Genomic DNA, 19,798 nt, shown 5'->3' on the forward strand with positions numbered 1-19,798 from the left:
ATGTCCATCGCCTCCACCCGGAGCGCCCTGCGCCTTGCCCTCCGGGCCGCCCTCGAGGCCAATGTCGGCGAGCTGCTGGAGCCGCGTGTTAGAGGGGGGGTACTGTCATGACTACTACCGAAGGTGGCTCCCCTTCCTGTTCTGGTGGCGCTCGGCTGTCGTCGTCACCGGCCTACTAGCTGCCACTGATCCTTTCCCCCCTTTCTGTTGATCGGTTTCACCTGTTTTGGGTTTAGGCTGATTAGTCGGGCTATAATTACCAGGAGGCCTGCCTGCTCTTTGTGCGGGATTGTTTTGTGTGACTTGTGGCACGAATGAGGTTTACGTGTTTCCCATTTCTTGGGGTTTTGCTGGACTGTTTAAGTCCCCGTGTTTGGGGCATTTGGTTTGTGTGCGTCCTGTGTTTCGTGGGGTGGCTTATGTTCGCCGTTAGTGCATTAAATAGCACTCCCCTGAACTCTCTGCTTCCTGCGCCTGACTTCGCACCCACTACACCCAGATCGTTACAATTGACCACAAGAACATATACTATTTTACTAATCATAATCATTTCAAACCGTGCTTACATTTGTATACGATCACTATGGTGCGTGGGAATACTTTGGAATAGATTTCCAAAATGAAAATCACTTGGAGCTGATTTGCTGATGTTTTTAGTCGTTTATGACCAACAACAAAAATGTAAAAAAACATTTGAGTATTATTTATTGCTCATAAAACTTGGATGGCCAGATAAAATCACCAGCCAGTTGGGGAATCCTGCTGTAGTCTAACTATGAGATATCCAATGATTTGAAACCTATGCTGCCTCTGAATATAGTTCTTTAAAAACCTGGTGTTACGAATCCCTTTTGGCCTGACAGTCTAGGCGGGATGGTAATGAGACCCGTAACATAACTCATGCAATTTATAATAGTGACAAATTTAAGTGAGAACAAAATAACCACGACAACTGAAATCTACCGTCAAACAAAGGAAAAGCAACTCCTTTTGTATGTTTCTTTGATGTCCTTGCAACTTGCCCTGTGCTGAAATATTCACAACCACAGCCATGTTCAAAATAAGTGCAGTGAGCACATACAATATAGATAACACTGGAAATCTCATGCGTGGTTGTTAGATTAGTATGTTGGGTGCATGGACAGCACAAAAAAAAGTGTCTCGTTTTCCTACTACAGCACTGTGGTCACATGTGTGTTTCAAAAAAAGCCAGCTCGAGTTTCTGATAATGTACAGTAACATTGAATCAGAGTGTTCTCAGAATCAGTAACAATGTATGCATCACTGTACCTAAGACGCTTTGGAGAAAAAAAAACATCTGCCGAGTGTTGTACAGTAGCCTTTATTATACAGGTATTACGCTGCCTAATCTGGGGAATTCTGACTGAACCCTCCAGGTGCACCCTTTAGTGATTTTGAGCTAATGCCCTCCATGATACAGAGGCTGACCCTGCTGGAGACCAAGGTAAAGACCCAAGCCCTGGACGTTGACCACAAGGGGAGCCAAGTACGACACACCTTCAGGCATAGAAATGACATTGTACATTACATTTGAGTAATTTAGCACACGCTTAATGGGAAAACGATGGGAAAACCTGTAACAACTCTGCATCCAGCTTCTGTGAACACCTCCAGCAAGACGAGGGTTTTGGTTAGATCTGAAAATCGACCTCAACCACATCGACCTCTGTGATCCTCCGCAACACCCAATCAAAAGCATGCATTTTAAAGGAAAGCTCGACTACAGAGTGCTGATGAAGTTGTACATACAGGATGCCTGTCATACATGTGTTAAGTCTACACATATTCCTGCTACAGTATGTGTGAGCAGTAGCTAAATGGTGCCGGTAAATGTTTTCTACACAAAATCTACCAAATGTGTGAATGTGTGGATGTTGCATCGGTATTCCATAGTTGACCTTTGTTCCTTATAGTTTGCTTGACAAGAGACTCCTTCTACTATAGTTTGTATAAGAGACTTCTTATATTTTGAATGACAAGATATGTATTATAGTTTGTATGATGAGGTAATAAGAGACCTCCTCAAACAGTAACATATTTTCCAAAGTTGTGCTGTCGAGTTGAAAACAGACCGTGTTTGGGAGTAGTTCCACTATGTCATTGAAATAGTCATGTACCTACATTTTGCAGTAGCTTGATGGCAGTTTACCGAAATTCAAATCTTCGTAGTCTTTTCAGTAGTTAATGACTTTTTTGCCATGTAGCAGTGTAAGTAGCTACTGCAACTACCCATTAAATGTTTCGCCAAAAGAATATACGGTATACAGCGCATTCAGAAAGTATTCAGACCCCTTGACTTTTGGAACCACCAAGACTCTTCCTAGAGCTGGCCGCCCGGCCAAATGTTGGAGAAGGGCCTTGGTCAGGGAGGTGCCAAGAACCCGATAATCACTCTTGAACTTTTTGGCCTGAAAGTCTAGCATCACGTATGGAGGAAACCTGGCACCATCCCTACGGTGAAGCATGGTGGTGGCAGCATCATACTGTGGGGATGTTTTCAGTGGCAGGGACTGGGAGACTAATCAGAATCGAGGGAAAGATGAACGGAGCAGAGAGATCCTTGATGAAAACCTGCACCAGAGCGCTCAGGACCTCAGACTGGGGTGAGTGTTCACCTTCCAACAGGACAACAACCCTAAGCACACAGCCAAGACAATGCAGGAGTGGCTTCGGGACAAGTCTCTGAATGTCCTTGAGTGGCCCAGCCAGAGCCCGGACTTAAACCCGATCGAACGTCTCTGGAGAGACCTGAAAACATCTGTGCAGTGACGCTCCCCATCCAACCTGACAGAGCTTGAGAGGACCTGCGGAGAAGAATGGGAGAAACTCCCCAAATACAGGTGTGCCAAGCTTGTAGTGTCATACCCAAGAAGACTCGAGGCTGTAATCGCTGCCAATGGTGCTTCAACAAAGTACTGAGTAAAGGGTCTGAATACTTATGTAAATGTGATATATTTTTTATAGATTTTCTACAATTTCTAAAAACCTGTTTTTGCTTTGTAATTATGCAGTTTTGTGTGTAGATTGATGAGGGGAGAAAAAAAGCCATTTAATCTATTTTAGATTAAGGCTGTAACGTAACAAAACGGGGAAACAGTTATTTCAGCCTATCGCATATCTCATACAGTTCTAGAACCACAGAGCTCCAGTCACAGCACACGTAGGTCTAGTATTCGTATATTTATAGAATGTAGGCCGATACAGTGTTCTCATCGCCATGGTGATACAACGGAGCAATGTTTTTGTTGCAATGTTTTTTTCCGGCCCTCAGCTAACAGTTTCGTACATTGCACAGACATGGATGGGCCGCACTGTATTGAAAGCCGTGGAAGCACGAACCTGTGTCTGTGTGATTCACAATATATCTTAGTCAGTGCTTGTCCAATTTAGACTTTAACTTTTATACATACAGTATAACATAGTTATACGTTGAGTTGTGGTGGTTGACTCATCTTTAAGTCTGTTCTAAATAGTTTAGTTCACCTCTTTAACCGATGTCACTGAAAGTTCTTTTTTTTAAACTCACAGTGGGTTTTTTAACCACCCAGTGGTTTCTGAATGACTACGGCATGATGTGGGTGGGGTGCGGAGAGGAGCTCAACACAACAGGAAGTAAAGGAAGCTGAGCAGACCCAGAGCTCTGAGGGAGGGGTGTGGCAGCCAGGTAAAGAAACCAGGGCGGTATTAAGTGCTGAACCTTATGGTGCAGATAGAAATTGAACCAGGAAAAGCCCATTGAGACCCAGAGTCTATTTTTCAAGGGAGACCTTGTAACGGTTTTCTTCTGGTGAAAGAGAGGCGGACCAAAATGCAGCGTGGTGGTTATTCATGTTTTTAATAAAGATGACTATACATGAACAGACTAAACAAAACAAGAAAAGTGAAAACCTAAACAGTCCTATCTGGTGCAAACACAGAGACAGGAACAATCACCCACAAAACCCAACACAAAACAGGCTACCTAAATATGGTTCCCAATCAGAGACAATGACTAACACCTGCCTCTGATTGAGAACCATATCAGGCCGAACATAGAAATAGACAAACCAGACACACAACATAGAATGCCCACCCAGCTCACGTCCTGACCAACACTAAAACAAGGAAAACACATACGAACGATGGACAGAACGTGACAGACCTGGCCAAGAAGGCAGCAACAATCAATACATTACATAATTAAAACATACAACAATACAATACAACATGATCCAGGCAACAACAAAAAAAGCATTTACACTCCTCCGTAACAGAGTCTCCCATCAATATTTGAAATTAATTCAGGGGCACTAACATATCTAGATGAAGCATGGATTGTAGATTAATCCATCCGTCTGGTGCACAAGAAGAGAAGGTAGTCTTGCCTAATACTGTGAGTGTCCTGGGGACTTTAAGTAGCAACCACCTAGCAGACCGTGTATGGTAACTGCTGGTGGTGAAGGAGACCCAGACTACAGAGGTAAAGAGGGAGCCCAAAAGGGCTTTGTAGATGAACACATACAGTACAAATGTATCTTTCTGCGCATATAAAGTGAGGTCCAACCTACCATTTGGTACAATGTGCAATGAGTGAGTTACTTGGCATTTGTAATAAAGCACAAGGATGCATGATAAACAGAGTCCAGTCTCTGTAAGACAGAGGTGGTTGCATGCATATACAACAAGTCACCATAATCAATTACAGAGAGAAAAGTGGCCTGAACAAGCTTCTTTCTAGCCATAAGCGGGAAGCAAGCCTTATTACAAAAATAAAAACCCAATTTCAAAGTAAACTTTGCCACAAGATTATCCACATGATCTTTAAAGGACAACTTGTCATCCAACCAAATACCTAGGTATTTGTAGGATGACACTTTTTCAATGGATAAGCCACCAGATGTGACAACGCTAACGTTCTCTGGCAGAGTTCTAGCTCTGGTAAAGGTCATGAATTGAGTTTTTTGTACATTCAAGACCAGTTTGAGACCATAAAGGGAAGCCTGGCCTGACTGAAAAGCAGTTAATAGAGCTGCTAAGATTTCCCTATTCTGACAATCATATTCTTTCTACATGATACATTTCTATCTGAACACGCTGTAACAGTACACCCTCCGTAACAGGCAGCCCCAGTACTCAGTAACCCACTAATCCTCACCTTAGGCCTGACTTTCAATATACACGTGAAGTGAAACCTAATCAAATCACATCTTCAAACTGTCATTTCCAACCGTACGAAGCAGTTGCCAAACAACCCCCGAAGAGTGGTTTCTGTCACAACTTTGATGTTCTTTCAATGCAGCAGTAAAGTTTCACAGAGCTGTGCTCGTGTGATGCCCGGATGGTTTTCAAACAGAATGTCTTCAAGTATGCATTCACTTATTATGGTGGCCTGTGTTTTGCAGAGACCTCTGTGGCCAGGAGAAACGTCCAGATGAACTTTGACCTGGTGCTCCAGAACATCCAGCAGTAGAACATACTGGCTGGGGAGGGAGAGTCCTTCGTCAGGGTCACGTCCAGAGGAGCACAGCTGGACCAGCAGCACCTCATTCCACTAAGGCTCTACAGCAATGGCATCCTCATGTTCAATTGGCCCTTCCGCTCTTACCAGGAAGCCAGCACACAGGTACAGACAGAGACTGTATAGGGAATACTCTCTACACTCTAACTGGCTAGTCAGTACATAGTCTCAGCACCCAGAACCAAATCAGCTACTGTTAAGGCTATTACGAGAGAGTACAACATACCTAGACCAGGCACTGAAGCAGACAAGATATTTGAACCAGGCTTTAGATACATTTTCACTGAAGATTCTTTGATTTCAATGTTTCCATATATTGACTCTCTCTCAGATTGTAGCGGACAGAATAACTAAGTACAGGAAGCTCCGTTTGTATCTCAGTCCAATGTGTCTGACACCCTGCCGCACATGACTTTACAGCAGTGCATGCAAGACGTGATGCACGGATACTTCCCTTCTGACCTACAGGACAGGTTTGCAGATGGGGTGCCGTTTCGGGTGTGTGTGTGTGCTTTGTGTGCATGCGTGGATTTCAAATGTGCTTACGGTAGGAAAACGGACTACATGGACAATGTATTTCCTGTTTGTTATGTGGCAAGTAGTGGCACGTCGTCTTTTGGTGTACACAGGTTCACGACAGGTGAGAGGAGGAGTTCCAAGAGAGGCGACCATGGGCGGAGTTCCCTGGGAAGGGGCAGGCTGTGGTTGGATGCACAGAGGGGGAGAAATCAACAGACAGACTAGAACACGCGTACTGTGCCGTCTCCCAGATACCCGGTTGGACCCCTCTGTATCGCTTCAATTTGTTCCTGAAAACATGTGCTACACTTTACACTCTAGTTGAACCAACTGCAGGGGTGGAATCTCAATTGTGTGTTTTTGGATTCCTCGACTCCTCTCTCCTTGTCTCCTCCCGAAGATGCATGAGATGGGAAGAAACCTTGGATCTTCTTTGAGGAGGCGAGGGGAGGGGACGCAAGGAATCAGTGAAATAATTGAATGTCATACTTGAAGTTGGTTCAACTATATGCATGTCACTTGAGATTCACCCCAAGACTATTTTGCTCTGACTTGAACATTGAGTTAGCCACAGGCAGAACACTGACAATGGACCAATTGCTGAACAGGCTGCCCAAAGAGTTGGTGAAGGATGGTAGAGTGATTGACATCAGGGACTCAGTGAAAGCCAGTCTACAGGTGAGACTGATATCTGTTGCATGTTTCTGCTGATACCTGTAGATGATGAATGTGAGTATACTATACGTTAGTACATGCCTGTGTCTTGTGTTTAGGGCTCTTCTGATGCTCCAAACAGCCATGCTGTGACCCTCATAGACACACCAGTGCTACAGGCCTTGAAAGAGAGGTATGCAGGTGTCTAGAATCATGCACAATACTTTCACTTCCACCACTAGGGGGCGTTGTGGGACCTTGTGACAGAGGAGACCCTGGAAGAGGGACACACATTTGCTAATGTGGGTTATGAACCTGTTGTCTCCTACTCTAACTTAGGTTGGAGTTGCATGAGACTGACCCCCCCCCCCCCAACTCGGCCCGTGATGTCACCACACTGAGGGTAAAGTCAGAGGATGGCGAGCACACTTACATCATGAAGATGCACTTCTCAGAGACCATAGGTCACCTGCACCAGTATCTGGACAAGCACAGGTGGGTTGGGAGCCATTACCACAAAATGCTGTGCAGAGTATTTTGCCCAGGAAGTCCATCAGGTTCACAGTACTTCTTCTTAGTCACAGTGACTTTTGGGTCATGTTAATCTCGGACACCCAGAACTAAAATCTTGCATACCGCAAAATTGGAAGAGGCAAATGGAAGGGGGAGAAGGTAAGGAACTTGTCTGTCGACCCTGCATTAACAACCAAAATAGGTTCAAGAAAATTGTGATATATAAAAAAGTATACCAGTTTCATTTAAGGACCAACAAATTGACAGCTGTGCCATACAGATTGCAAAATAGTTGCGAAGAGATTTTCAATGTACCAGGCACATGGTTTATGAACTGATACACAAAACGACACCAGATTCAAAACGTAATAGTTTTTCTATTTAAATTATACAAAATTCTTGCAACCAATAGAATGTTATATACAGTGCCTTCTGAAAATATTCAGACCCCTTGACTTTTTCCACATTTTGTTACATTACAGCCTTATTCTAAAATGGAATAATAAATAAAAAATGTACACACAATACCCCCATAATGACAAAGTAAAAATAGGTTTTTCTAAAGTTTTGCAAATGTATTAAAAATATAAGTATTCAGACCCTTTGCAAAATAAGACTCAAAGTTGAGCTGAGGTTCATCCTGTTTCAATTGATCACCGTTGAGATGTTACTACAACTTGATTGGACATGATTTGGAAAGGCACACACCTGTCTATATAAGGTCCCACAGTTGACAGAGCAAAAACCAAGCCATGAGGTGGAAGGAATTGTCCGTAGAGCTCCGAGAAAGGATTGTGTCGATGCACAGATCTGGGGAAGGGTACCAAAAACATTTCTGCAGCATTGAAGGTCCCCAAGAACACAGTGGCCTCCATTCTTAAATGGAAGAAGTTTGGAACCACCAAGACTCTTCCTAGATCTGGCCGCTTGGCCAAACTGAGCAATTGTGGGAGAAGGGTCTTGGTCAGGGAGGTGACCAAGAACCCGATGGTCACTGAAGGAGCTCTAGATATCCTCTGTGGAGTTGGGAGAATCTTCCATAAGGACAACCATCTCTGCAGCATTCCACCTATCAGGCCTTTATGGTAGAGTGGCCAGGCAGAAGCCACTCCTCAGTAGAAGGCACATGACAGCCCGCTTGGAGTTTGCCAAAAGGCACCTAAAGACTACATGAGAAACAAGATTCTTTGGTCTGATGAAACCAAGATTCAACTCTTTGGCATGAATGCCAAGCATCACTTCTGGATGAAACCTGGCACCATCCAAGCATGCTGATGGCAGCATCATTCTGTGGGGGTGTTTTTCAGTGGCGGGGACTGGGAGACTAGTCAGGATCGAGGGAAAGATGAACAAAGCAAACTACAGAGAGATCCTTGATGAAACCTGCTCCAGAGAGCTCAGGACCTCAGACTGGGGCGAAAGTTCACCTTCCAACAGGAAAACGTCACTAAGCACACAGCCAAGACAATGCAGGAGTGGCTTTGGGACAAATCTCTGAATGTCCTTGAGTGCCCAGCCAGAGCCCGGAATTAAACCCGATCGAACATCTCTGGGAGAGACCTGAAAATAGCTGTGCAGCAACGCTCCCCATCCAGCCTGACAGAGCTTGAGAGGATCTGCAGAGAAGAATAGGAGAAACTCCCCAAATACAGGTCATACCCAAGAAGACTCAAGAATGTAATTGCTGCCAAAGGTGCTTCAACAAAGTACTGAGTAAAGGGTCTGAATACTTATGTAAATGTGACATGTTTCTTTTTCATAAATTAGCAAACATTTCAAAACCAGTTTTTGCTTTGTCATTATGGGGTATTGTGTTTGATGGGGGGGAGAAAAAAACAATTAAATCAATTTTAGAATAAGGCTGTAACGTAATAAAGGATAAAGGTCTAGGGGTCCGAAGCCACTGTATATGATGGTTGTATCAACCATCCCAGCTCGTCAGATTTTGCTGCGAAGAGACATAATCATTACATCATTTATTTTGGTACTGTCCATATGTAGCTTGTTTTTGGTCACAGGTTCAGGAATTTACAGTCGTATGAAAAAGTGTGGGCACCCCTGACAGTTGCCATTTATAAATGATTGGGTGTTTGGATCAGCAATTTCATTTTGATCTATCAAATAACTGATGGACACAGTAATATTTCAGTAGTGAAATTGGGTTTATTGGATTAACAGAATATGTCAAATATGCATCAAAACAAAATTAGACAGGTGTATACATTTGGGCACCCCAATAGAAAATCCCATCAATATTTAGTAGAGCCTCCTTTTGCTAAAATAACAGCCTCTAGACACTTCCCATAGCCTCTAATGAGTGTCTGGATTCTGGATGAAGGTATTTTGGACCATTCCTCCTTACAAAACATCTCCAGTTCAGTTAGGTTTGATGGTTGGACAGCCCACTTCAAATCATCCCACAGATTCTCAATGATATTCAGGTCTGGGGACTGGGATGGCCATTCCAGAACTTTTTCCTCTGCATAAATACCCGGGTAGATTTTGAGCAGTGTTTGGATCGTTGTCTTGTTGAAATATCCAGCCCTGGCATAACTTCAACTTTGTGACTGATTCTTCAACATTATTCCCAAGAATCTGCTGATATTGAGTGGAATCCATGCAACCCTCAACTTGAACAAGATTCTCAGTACCGGCACTGGCCACACAGCGCCACAGCCACACAGCCCCACAGCCACACAGCCCCACAGCCACACAGCCCCACAGCATGATGGAACCCCCACCAAATGTTATTGTGGATAGCAAGTGTTTTTCTTGGAACGCTGTGTTCTTTTGCCGCCATGCATAACGTCCCTTGTTATGACCAAATAACGCAATCTTTGTTTCATCAGTCCACAGCACCTTATTCCAAAATGAAGCTGGCTTGTCCAAATGTGCGTTTGCATACCTCAAGCGACTCTGTTTGTGGCGTGTGTGCAGAAAAGGCTTCTTCCGCATCACTCTCCCATACAGCTTCTCCTTGTGCAAAGTGCGCTGAATTGTTGAACGATGCACAGTGACACCATCTGCAGCAAGATGATGTTGTAGGTCTTTGGAGGTGGTCTGTGGGCTGTTTTTGACCGTTCTCACCATCCTTCGCCTCTCTGAGATTTTACTTGGCCTGCCACTTCTGGCCTTCACAAGAACTGTGCCTGTGGTCTTCCATTTCCTCACTATGTTCCTCACAGTGGACACTGACAGCTTAAATCTCTGTGATAGCTTTTTGTAGCCTTCCTCTAAACCATAATGTTGACCAATCTTTGTTTTCAGGTCATTTGAGAGTTGTTTTGAGGCCCCCATGTTGCCACTCTTCAGAGGAGAGTCAAAGAGAACAACTTGCAATTGGCCACCTTTAATACCCTTTCTCATGATTGGATGCACTAGTCTATGAAGTTCAAGGCTTAATGAGCTCACCAAACCAATTGTGTGTTCCAATTAATCAGTGCTAAGTAGTTACAGGTATTCAAATCAACAGAATGACAAGGGTGCACACATTTTTGCAAAGCCTATTTTTCACATCTGATTTAATTTCATACAACTTAATATTGCTACACTAAAAATCTTTGTCTGGACAATACCCCAGTACTCAGCTTTTATTAGAAAATGAATGGCATGCCACGGTGATAATTGTCTGTGACGACAGAGTAAATTATTATGCAGCCTCAGAGTGGTGCCCGAAATGTTCATACGACTGTACCTGTTGTGAACTCTGCAAATAGCACTACTGGGTGATCTGAAAAGTCATTGACAATCAATCGTTGTATAAAATAATACTCTTAGCAAAAATGTTTCTCTTTGATTTACAATCTGTAGAAACTATGAGAATAGAAAGGTTCTGAACTTTTTTGAAACGTCACAGCACAGTTGAAAAATATATGGCAAATAGAAATCAAAACTAGATGGTGTTCAAATATTTATTGAGGGTAGCTGAATGGTGGGACTAAAAATAACACCAAAAAAACAAGAAAACTAATGTAAAATATACTGTGTCCGTAAAATGTATATAGGTTCAGAATTTTTGTGAAACATAACAGCACAGTTGAAAATATACAGTACCAGTCAAAAGTTTGGACACACCTACAGTTGAAGTCGGAAGTTTACATACACCTCATCTAAATATTTTTAAATTCAGTTTTCACAATTCCTGACATTTAATCCTAGTAAAAATCCCCTGTTTTAGGTCAGTTAGGTCAGTTAAGAATGCGAAATGTCAGAATAATAGTAGAGAATGATTTTTTTCAGCTTTTATTTATTTCATCACATTCCAAGTGGGTCAGAAGTTTACATACACTCAATTAGTGTTTGGTAGCATTGCCTTTAAATTGTTTAACTGGGTCAAACGGTTCAGGTAGACTTCCACAAGCTTCCCACAATAAGTTGGGTGAATGTTGGCCCATTCCTCCTGACAGAGCTGGTGTAACAGAGTCAGGTTTGTAGGCCTCCTTGCTCGCGCACGCTTTTTCAGTTCTGCCCACAAATGTTCTATAGGATTGAGGTCAGTGCTTTGTGATGGCCACTCCAATACCTTGACTTTGTTGTCTTTAAGCCATTTTGCCACAACTTTGGAAGTATGCTTGGGGTCATTGTCCATTTGGAAGACCCATTTGCGACCGAGCTTTAACTTCCTGACTGATGTCTTGAGATTTTGCGTCAATATATTCACATAATTTCCCTCCCTCATAATGCCATCTATTTTGTGAAGTGCACCAGTCCCTCCTGCAGCAAAGCACCCCCACGACATGTTGCTGCCACGCCTGTGCTTCACGGTTGGGATGGTGTTCTTCGGCTTGCAAGCCTCCCCCTTTTCCCTCCAAACATAACAATTGTCATTATGGCCAAAAAGGTACGATATGTGCAGTAGCAAATCATAGTCTGGCTTTTTTATGGCGGTTTTGGAGCAGTGGCTTCTTCCTTGCTGAGCGGCCTTTCAGGTTATGTTGATATAGGACTCGTTTTTACTGTGGATATAGATATAATTGTACCTGTTTCCTCCAACATCTTCACAGGGTCCTTTGCTGTTGTTCTGGGATTGATTTGCACTTTTCACACCAAAGTACGTTCATCTCTAGGAGACAGAACGCGTCTCCTTCCTGAGCGGTATGACGGCTGCGTAGTCCCATGGTGTTCATACTCGTGTACTATTGTTTGTAGAGATGAACGTGGTACCTTCAGGCATTTGGAAATTGCTCCCAAGGATGAACCAGACTTGTGGAGGTCTACAATTTGTTTTCTGAGGTCTGGGCTGATTCATTTTGATTTTCCCATGATGTCAAGCAGAGGCACTGGGTTTGAAGGTAGGCCTTGAAATACATCCACAGGTACACCTCCAATTGACTAAAATTATGTAAATTAGCCTATCAGAAGCTTCTAAAGCCATGACATCCTTTTCTGGAATTTTCCATGCTTTTTAAAGGCACAGTCAACTTAGTGTATGTAAATGTATGACCCACTTGAATTGTGATACAGTGAATTATGAGTGAAATAATCTATTTGTAAACAATTGTTGGTAAAATTACTTGTGCCATGCACAAAGTAGATGTACTAACCGACTTGCCAAAACTACAGTTTGTCAACAAGAAATGTTGAAAAACGAGTTTTAAATGACTCCAACCTAAGTGTACGTAAACTTCCAACTTCAACTGCGTGTATATATATATATATATATATTATTTTATATATATATATTTTTTAAAATTTTAAGGATAACATATACAGTACCAGTCAAATGTTAACAAGGGTTTTTCTATATTTGTACTATTTACTACATTATAGATTAATACTGAAGACAACAAAACTATGAAATAACACATATGGAATCATGTAGTAACCAAAAAAGTGTTAAACAAATTAAAATATATTGTAGGTTCTTCAAAGTAGCCACACTTTCCCTTGGTGACATCTTTGCACACTCTTGGCATTCTCTAAACCAGGTTCATGAGGCAGTCACCTGGAATCCAATTCAATTAACAGGTGTGCCTTTTTAAAAGTTCATTTGTGGAATTTCTTTCTTAATGCATTGAGCCAATCAGTTGTGTTGTGACAAGGTAAGGGGTATACAGAAGATAGCCCTATTTAGTAAAAGACCAAGCCCATATTATGGAAACAGCTCAAATGAGCAAAGAGAAATTACATTGCATCATTACTTTAAGACATGAAGGTCAGTCAATATGTAAAATTAAAGAACTTTGAACATTTCTTCAAGTGCAGTCGCAAAAACCATCAAGCGCTATGATGAAACTGGCTCTCATGAGGGCCGCCACAGGAAACGAAGTCCCAGCGTTACCTCTGCTGCAGAGATTAAGTTCATTAGAGTTACCAGCCTCAGAAATTGCATCCCAAATAAATGCTTCAGAGTTCAAGTAAGAGACACATCTCATCAACTATTCAGATGATCAGACCTTCATGGTCAAATTGCTGCAAAGAAACCACTACAAAAAGTACACCAATAATAAGGGATTTGCTTGGGCCAAAGAACAGAAGCAATGGACATTACACCAGTGGACATCTGTCCTTTGGTCTCATGAGTCCAATTGAGATTTTTGGTTCAACCGCCATGTCTTCGTGAGACAGAATAGTTGAACGGATAATCTCTGCATGTGTGGTTACCACCATGAAGCATGGAGGTGGTGGTGTGATGGTGCGGGGATGCTTTGCTGGTGACATTGTCAGTGATTTATTTAGAATTCAAGGCACACAACCAGCATAGCTACCACAGCATTCTGCCATCCATTCTCGTTCGTGCTTAGTGGGACTATCATTTGTTTTTCAACAGGACAATGACCCAACACACCTCAAGGCCGTGTAAGGGATTTTTGACCAAGAAGGAGAGCGAAGGAGTGCTGCATCACATGACCTGGCCTCCACAATCACCCGACCTCAACCCAATTGAGATGGTTTAGGATGAGTTAGTCCGCAGAGAGAAGGAAAAGCAGAACAACAAGTGCTCAGCATTTGTGCTTACTCCTTCAATACTGTTGGAATTATTCCAGGTGAAGTTGGTTGAGAGAATGCCAAGTGTGTGCAATGCTGTCATCAACACAAAGGGTACTTTGAAGAATATAAAATATATTTTGATTTGTTTAACACTTTTTCGTTATGTGATTCCATAGTTGGTCTTCACTATTATTCTGCAATGTAAAAAATCAAAATAAAGAAACTCTTGAATGACTAAGTGTCCAAACTTTTGGCTGGTAATATGTATATATATATTTATTTTTTTTCCAAAGTAAATGTAGACAATTACATTGATTGTGGCTTCTATTTGCAATATTAAAGCTGATCCACCTACTACATTGAAAAAAATATATTCTCGGGGGAGACGTGATAGAAAATGTACCAACGAGGCTAGTGAAGTATCCACTCTTCTAACTGGGGAATCACAATTTGTCCAAATGATCAGTGACAATCTGCATACCAGAACTAAGTCACATCCGTCTGTTTGACATGTTATGAAAGCCCAGTCCAGTGCCATCACTATCAACTCTCTCCCTCCTCATAACTTCAGATGGACAGATGCCCCAGCATATGACATCATCAGTGCGTTCCCACAGCGCTGGTACAGTGAGGACTGACAGTCCTCTCCTGTGGGCTCACTCCCAATGCTGCTCTGCTGCTCAGGACTAGGCCAGGCCCACCTCAATGACAGAACAACAATCACCCTGTTGCTCTCCTTTTATAAGCATGTATATTCAGATCTCATAGGGATGCCACTAGGGGGTGCCAACACGTACATACAGAACTATCCTTTTCAGGATCATCATGACATGGGAAAAGCCTAATTTCCATAGGAATACTTGCAATAATTATTGATGCTGATAATTCACCTCGAACCATGACTGCTTACAAGGTAGAGATAACAAAATAACGGTGCACGAGCAGCACCGCAGATATTGCAATGAGCAAGATGCAAGACTTTGCTCTCACAGTCACACACACACAGTATGGGTGGCACATGGGCATGGGCTCTCTTCACGCTCTTTTGTCGTAGCCAAGGGATCAAAACAGCAGACGTTTAGCCTGGCGCACCAATGATCTTAGTTCCTGTGGAAAATTTACCCACTGCAGCTACGTTATAATCGCTGACTACCTTTTAAAATGGAAAGATTTTAAAACAAGTTAATTTCAATTCACCATGTGGAGATCGCCAAGCCAATTTATTGAAAACAATCTTTATTTCAGTGTAAATACAATTAAGGATAAATTCAATATAAAAATATGACATAAGGCAAGTTGTCTAACTTTGTTCAAGCTCAAATGAGAACTCAGTCTCATCTAGACAAGTCTGTCCCAAGTTAGTGTCATGATGTTCATCAACTGAAGGAAAGCATTTGACGTGACATTCCAGCAATAAATGAACTCTTTTTGCTCTTCAACCACTGAAACAAACTAGAATAAAGTTAGTGGTCAGTCATGTCAAATTTTTTTGATGACAAAATTCTGACAACCATTAGTTATGTTATTCATTTGAAACCAAACATTTCTTGCTATTAGATAGCATTTTGCTAGTACAGATGAGGGCACCAAAGTGAACAGTGTATCAGGACAAAGTAGGCACAGGGACTCACCTGTTAGATTACAGTATGTTGCTCTGCAAGAGTAAACAGACCCATAACAACCAGTCCCACAAATACTGTTGAGTGTGTAAAAATGGCTTCAGTCCACATCGTCACAGACCGTTATCCCCCATAACTAGGTTTGACATATCTTCTTCGAGGACAACCCATGAAGCAATGTTTAAGGAATGTATTGAGTTGCTCTGTCGGCTGAAACACCAAAAATAAGTAAAGTTGAGAGAAAGAAAGCCACTAGCAAATTTGCCTGGGAGTATATTGGCTTGCATGGTGATGGCAGCAAAAGCACAGACAGGCACGATTGAACATCAAAGCAAGCCCACTACCTGAGAGAAACATCTGCTAACATTAAAATAAAATCATAATTTACAAACGGGACAGAGGTCTCTGAACAGTATCTCTGTTATAAGGCTGACAGAATGTCTTTAAAGTATTAGCCCTACCACTGTTAAAAGCCACCCACATGCCAGAGTCAGATGCTACAAATACGCCATTAAATAAAATAAAAAAATGTGGGTTAGTAACATTTCCTGTTGAATCACTCAAAAACAGATTTAAATATTTTCAGTTGATTGTCAACCACATCCAACATTATTTCCCCAGAGGGAAGATTTAAATAATAAAATAGTGTTATTTATTGAAAAAGACAACAACCCCATCCATGTGTGTCATAAAAAGAAGGGAGGGCCTCTGACAACACAAAGAAACAAATGTATCAGTAAAACATTGATAAAAACACACACTGGTTTGAGAACAGCTCTTTCACCATAAGCCCTTTGACTGAAATGCATGACCTGATCAAGGATTCCGTCTCCAATGGGCCAACATGAGATTCCATTTCATACTCAATGGAGTATGGAAGAAGCAAGGCCAACATGGAAGCCTTAACCAATTAGCCTGATGGTTCAGTCTGTTTTAGAGACAGGCTAGCAGCTGGGGCTACTGGGTAATGCAGTTCTCTCCCATGTCCTGGGCGTAGCGGTCTGAGACGGTGGTGCGGAGCTCTTCCACGTCACGACGCAGCTGCTGGGCTTCAGTCAACTTCCTCTGGAGGACCTCAGGACTCAGCCAATCCTCCACCTGCTCTGCCATGGGCGGGGGAGCTGGGGTGAAGAAGAAACAGTTACTACACACTAGGAAAGTTTTTTTTTAATCTTCTCTTCAGAATGGAGCCTTGTGGTTTTTTAACTTTAGGCTTTTTGAATGGTCTTCAACGGGCAAAAATGTAGAGCATATGGTTTCCAGCACAAGAACATAAGTCATCTGGCTGAAGTAAATTCATCAACCCCCCAAAAAACACACACACACACACACCTTAAACAACCAAACACTTTCAGGAAATTGATGATACAATCATCAAGCCCATTCAAAAGATAAGTGACAGACCTGGAAGTATGACGTAAGGCGACAACGTATTACAACGCTGGAAGTATTCTGTGGCGACAACACTTAAATTGATCAAACATTCATCTTTACCATTGCTCAAGCTAGCTCAGCGTTTCAGGATTAAGTGAAAAATAGCAGCAGCCTTCTTTTAATGCTACTAAACCCTGTAGTGGCCATCACTCACATGTAATGCCAAGCAGCAGCGAGAGGTTGGGGTCTCGGCCCTGTGACCGCTGGGTCAGGACGTTGCAGAGGGAGCGCAGGTCGCAGAGGCACGAGGCCATCTCCCCATGGAGACGCTGGGTGAGGCGGGCCCCGGCCGGCCGCAGCGAGGACGACGTCCTGTCCAGGTTCACCCTCTCAGAGTCCTCCAGACGCTCATGGAGGGTCAGGTTCTGCTCCATTAGTTCCTGGTTCTGGGCCGACAGCTGGGAATACGCAGAGAAAACACCGTTAAGAATGACAGAAATAGGCAACATATTCAACTCAGTGTTTCTACACCTAAAATTGTTGGGTGCTGGAGAATCGTCATAGATACTCCATGTAAAATACAATGGACAGTTCCAGCACCCCAAAATGTCATTAATTAATAACTATTGAAATTGAACCTACTGAACCTACTGTCCAGTTCATCATTTTATGCATTAGGACAGAACATGAACTCTGGGGCTCTCAAGAGGATTCCCCATCAGAACATGGAGCAGAGCATTATTTCCAGTAGCCGTGTAGTCCTGTCTCACCTCCTTCATGGCTGTGCGGAGCTGGAGCAGCCCCTGCTCTTTAGAACAAACCTCCTCTCTCATAGCATGGGAGCTGCTCTCCTCCTGAGACACCTGCTCCTCCAGGGTCTACAGACAGGTCAGAGGTTGGACATGGGTTAGGCATGGCTACTAAGTCCATTTGGTTACTCATAGAGATACAGTGGGGCAAAAAAGTATTTAGTCAGCCACCAAATGTGCAAGTTCTCCCACTTAAAATGATGAGGCCAGTAATTTTCATCATAGGTACACTTCAACTATGACAGACAAAATGATAAGAAAAAAAAATTCAGCAAATCACATTGTAGGATTCTTAATGAATTTATTTGCAAATTATGGTGGAAAATAAGCATTTGGTCAATAACTAAAGTTTATCTCAATACTTTGTTATATAACCTTTGTTGGCAATGACAGAGGTCAAACGTTTTCTGTAAGTCTTCACAAGGTTTTCACACACTGTTGCTGGTATTTTGGCCCATTCCTCCATGCAGATCTCCTCTAGAGCAGTGATGTTTTGGGGCTGTTGCTGGGCAACACGGACTTTCAACTCCCTCCAAAGATTTTCTATGGGGTTGAGATCTGGAGACTGGCTAGGCCACTCCAGGACCTTGAAATGCTTCTTACGAAGCCTCCCCTTCGTTGCCCGGGCGGTGTGTTTGGGATCATTGTCATGCTGAAAGAACCAGCCACGTTTCATCTTCAATGCCCTTACTGATGGAAGGTTTTCACTCAAAATCTCATGATACATGGCCCCATTCAATCTTTCCTTTACACGGATCAGTCGTCCTGGTCCCTTTGCAGAAAAACAGCCCCAAAGCATGATGTTTCCACCCCCATGCTTCACAGTAGGTATGGTGTTCTTTGGATGCAACTCAGCATTACTTGTCCTCCCAACACGACGAGTTGAGTTTTGACCAAAAAGTTCTATTTTGGTTTCATCTTACCATATGACATTCTCCCAATCTTCTTCTGGATCATCCAAATGCTCTCTAGCAAACTTCAGACGGGCCTGGGCATGTACTGGCTTAAGCAGGGGACACGTCTGGCACTGCAGGATTTGAGTCCCTGGCGGCGTAGTGTGTTACTGATGGTAGGCTTTGTTACTTTGGTCCCAGTTCTCTGCAGGTCATTCACTAGGTCCCCCAGTGTGGTTCTGGGATTTTTGCTCACCGTTCTTGTGATCATTTTGACCCCACAGGGTGAGATCTTGCGTGGAGCCCCAGATCGAGGGAATTATCAGTGTGTCTGCCATTTCCTAATAATTGCTCCCACAGTTGATTTCTTCAAACCAAGCTGCTTACCTATTGCAGATTCAGTCTTCCCAGCCTGGTGCAGGTCTACAATTTTGTTTTTGGTGTCCTTTGACAGCTCTTTGGTCTTGGCCATAGCGGAGTTTGGAGTGTGACTGTTTGAGGTTGTGGACAGGTGTCTTTTATACTGATAACAAGTTCAAACAGGTGCCATTAATACAGGTAACGAGTGGAGGACAGAGGAGCCTCTTAAAGAAGAAGTCTGGTCTGTGAGAGCCAGAAATCTTGCTTGTTTGTAGGTGACCAAATACTTATTTTCCACCATAATTTGCAAATAAATTCATAAAAAAATCCTACAATGTGATTTTCTGGATTTATTCCCCTCATTTTGTCTGTCATAGTTGAAGTATACCTATGATGAAAATTACAGGCCTCATTTTTAAGTGGGAGAACTTGCACAATTGGTGGCTGACTAAATACTTTTTTGCCCAACTGTATCATCCGAGGTGTGAACTGATTGAATTCGTATCACGTACTACGATCTGGGCGCCCAGTTTCTCCATCACCCTCAGCTGCTTCTCTAGGACCTGGACAAGAAGAGAAGAACGGGAACGTTTTAGAACCGGCACGAGA

At 42.8% G+C, this 19,798-nt stretch overlaps 1 protein-coding gene and 1 pseudogene across 1 annotated transcript in view; one reads left to right on the forward strand and one right to left on the reverse strand.

Moving 5' to 3' along the window:
- LOC115142250 (UBX domain-containing protein 11-like) lies at positions 1 to 16,404 on the forward strand (annotated as a pseudogene).
- Positions 15,354 to 19,798, reverse strand: part of LOC115141337 (centrosomal protein of 85 kDa) — a 17,881-nt gene continuing 13,436 nt past the window's right edge. Inside the window, 4 exon segments of the mRNA XM_029680096.2 lie at positions 15,354 to 16,874; positions 17,342 to 17,585; positions 17,898 to 18,005; positions 19,702 to 19,752. Of these exon segments, the coding sequence (XP_029535956.2) occupies positions 16,711 to 16,874; positions 17,342 to 17,585; positions 17,898 to 18,005; positions 19,702 to 19,752 (567 nt within the window). The 3' untranslated portion in view covers positions 15,354 to 16,710.

This window comes from Oncorhynchus nerka, linkage group LG3 (genome assembly GCF_034236695.1).
Source record: "Oncorhynchus nerka isolate Pitt River linkage group LG3, Oner_Uvic_2.0, whole genome shotgun sequence".
Classification (NCBI taxonomy): Eukaryota; Metazoa; Chordata; class Actinopteri; order Salmoniformes; family Salmonidae; genus Oncorhynchus; species Oncorhynchus nerka.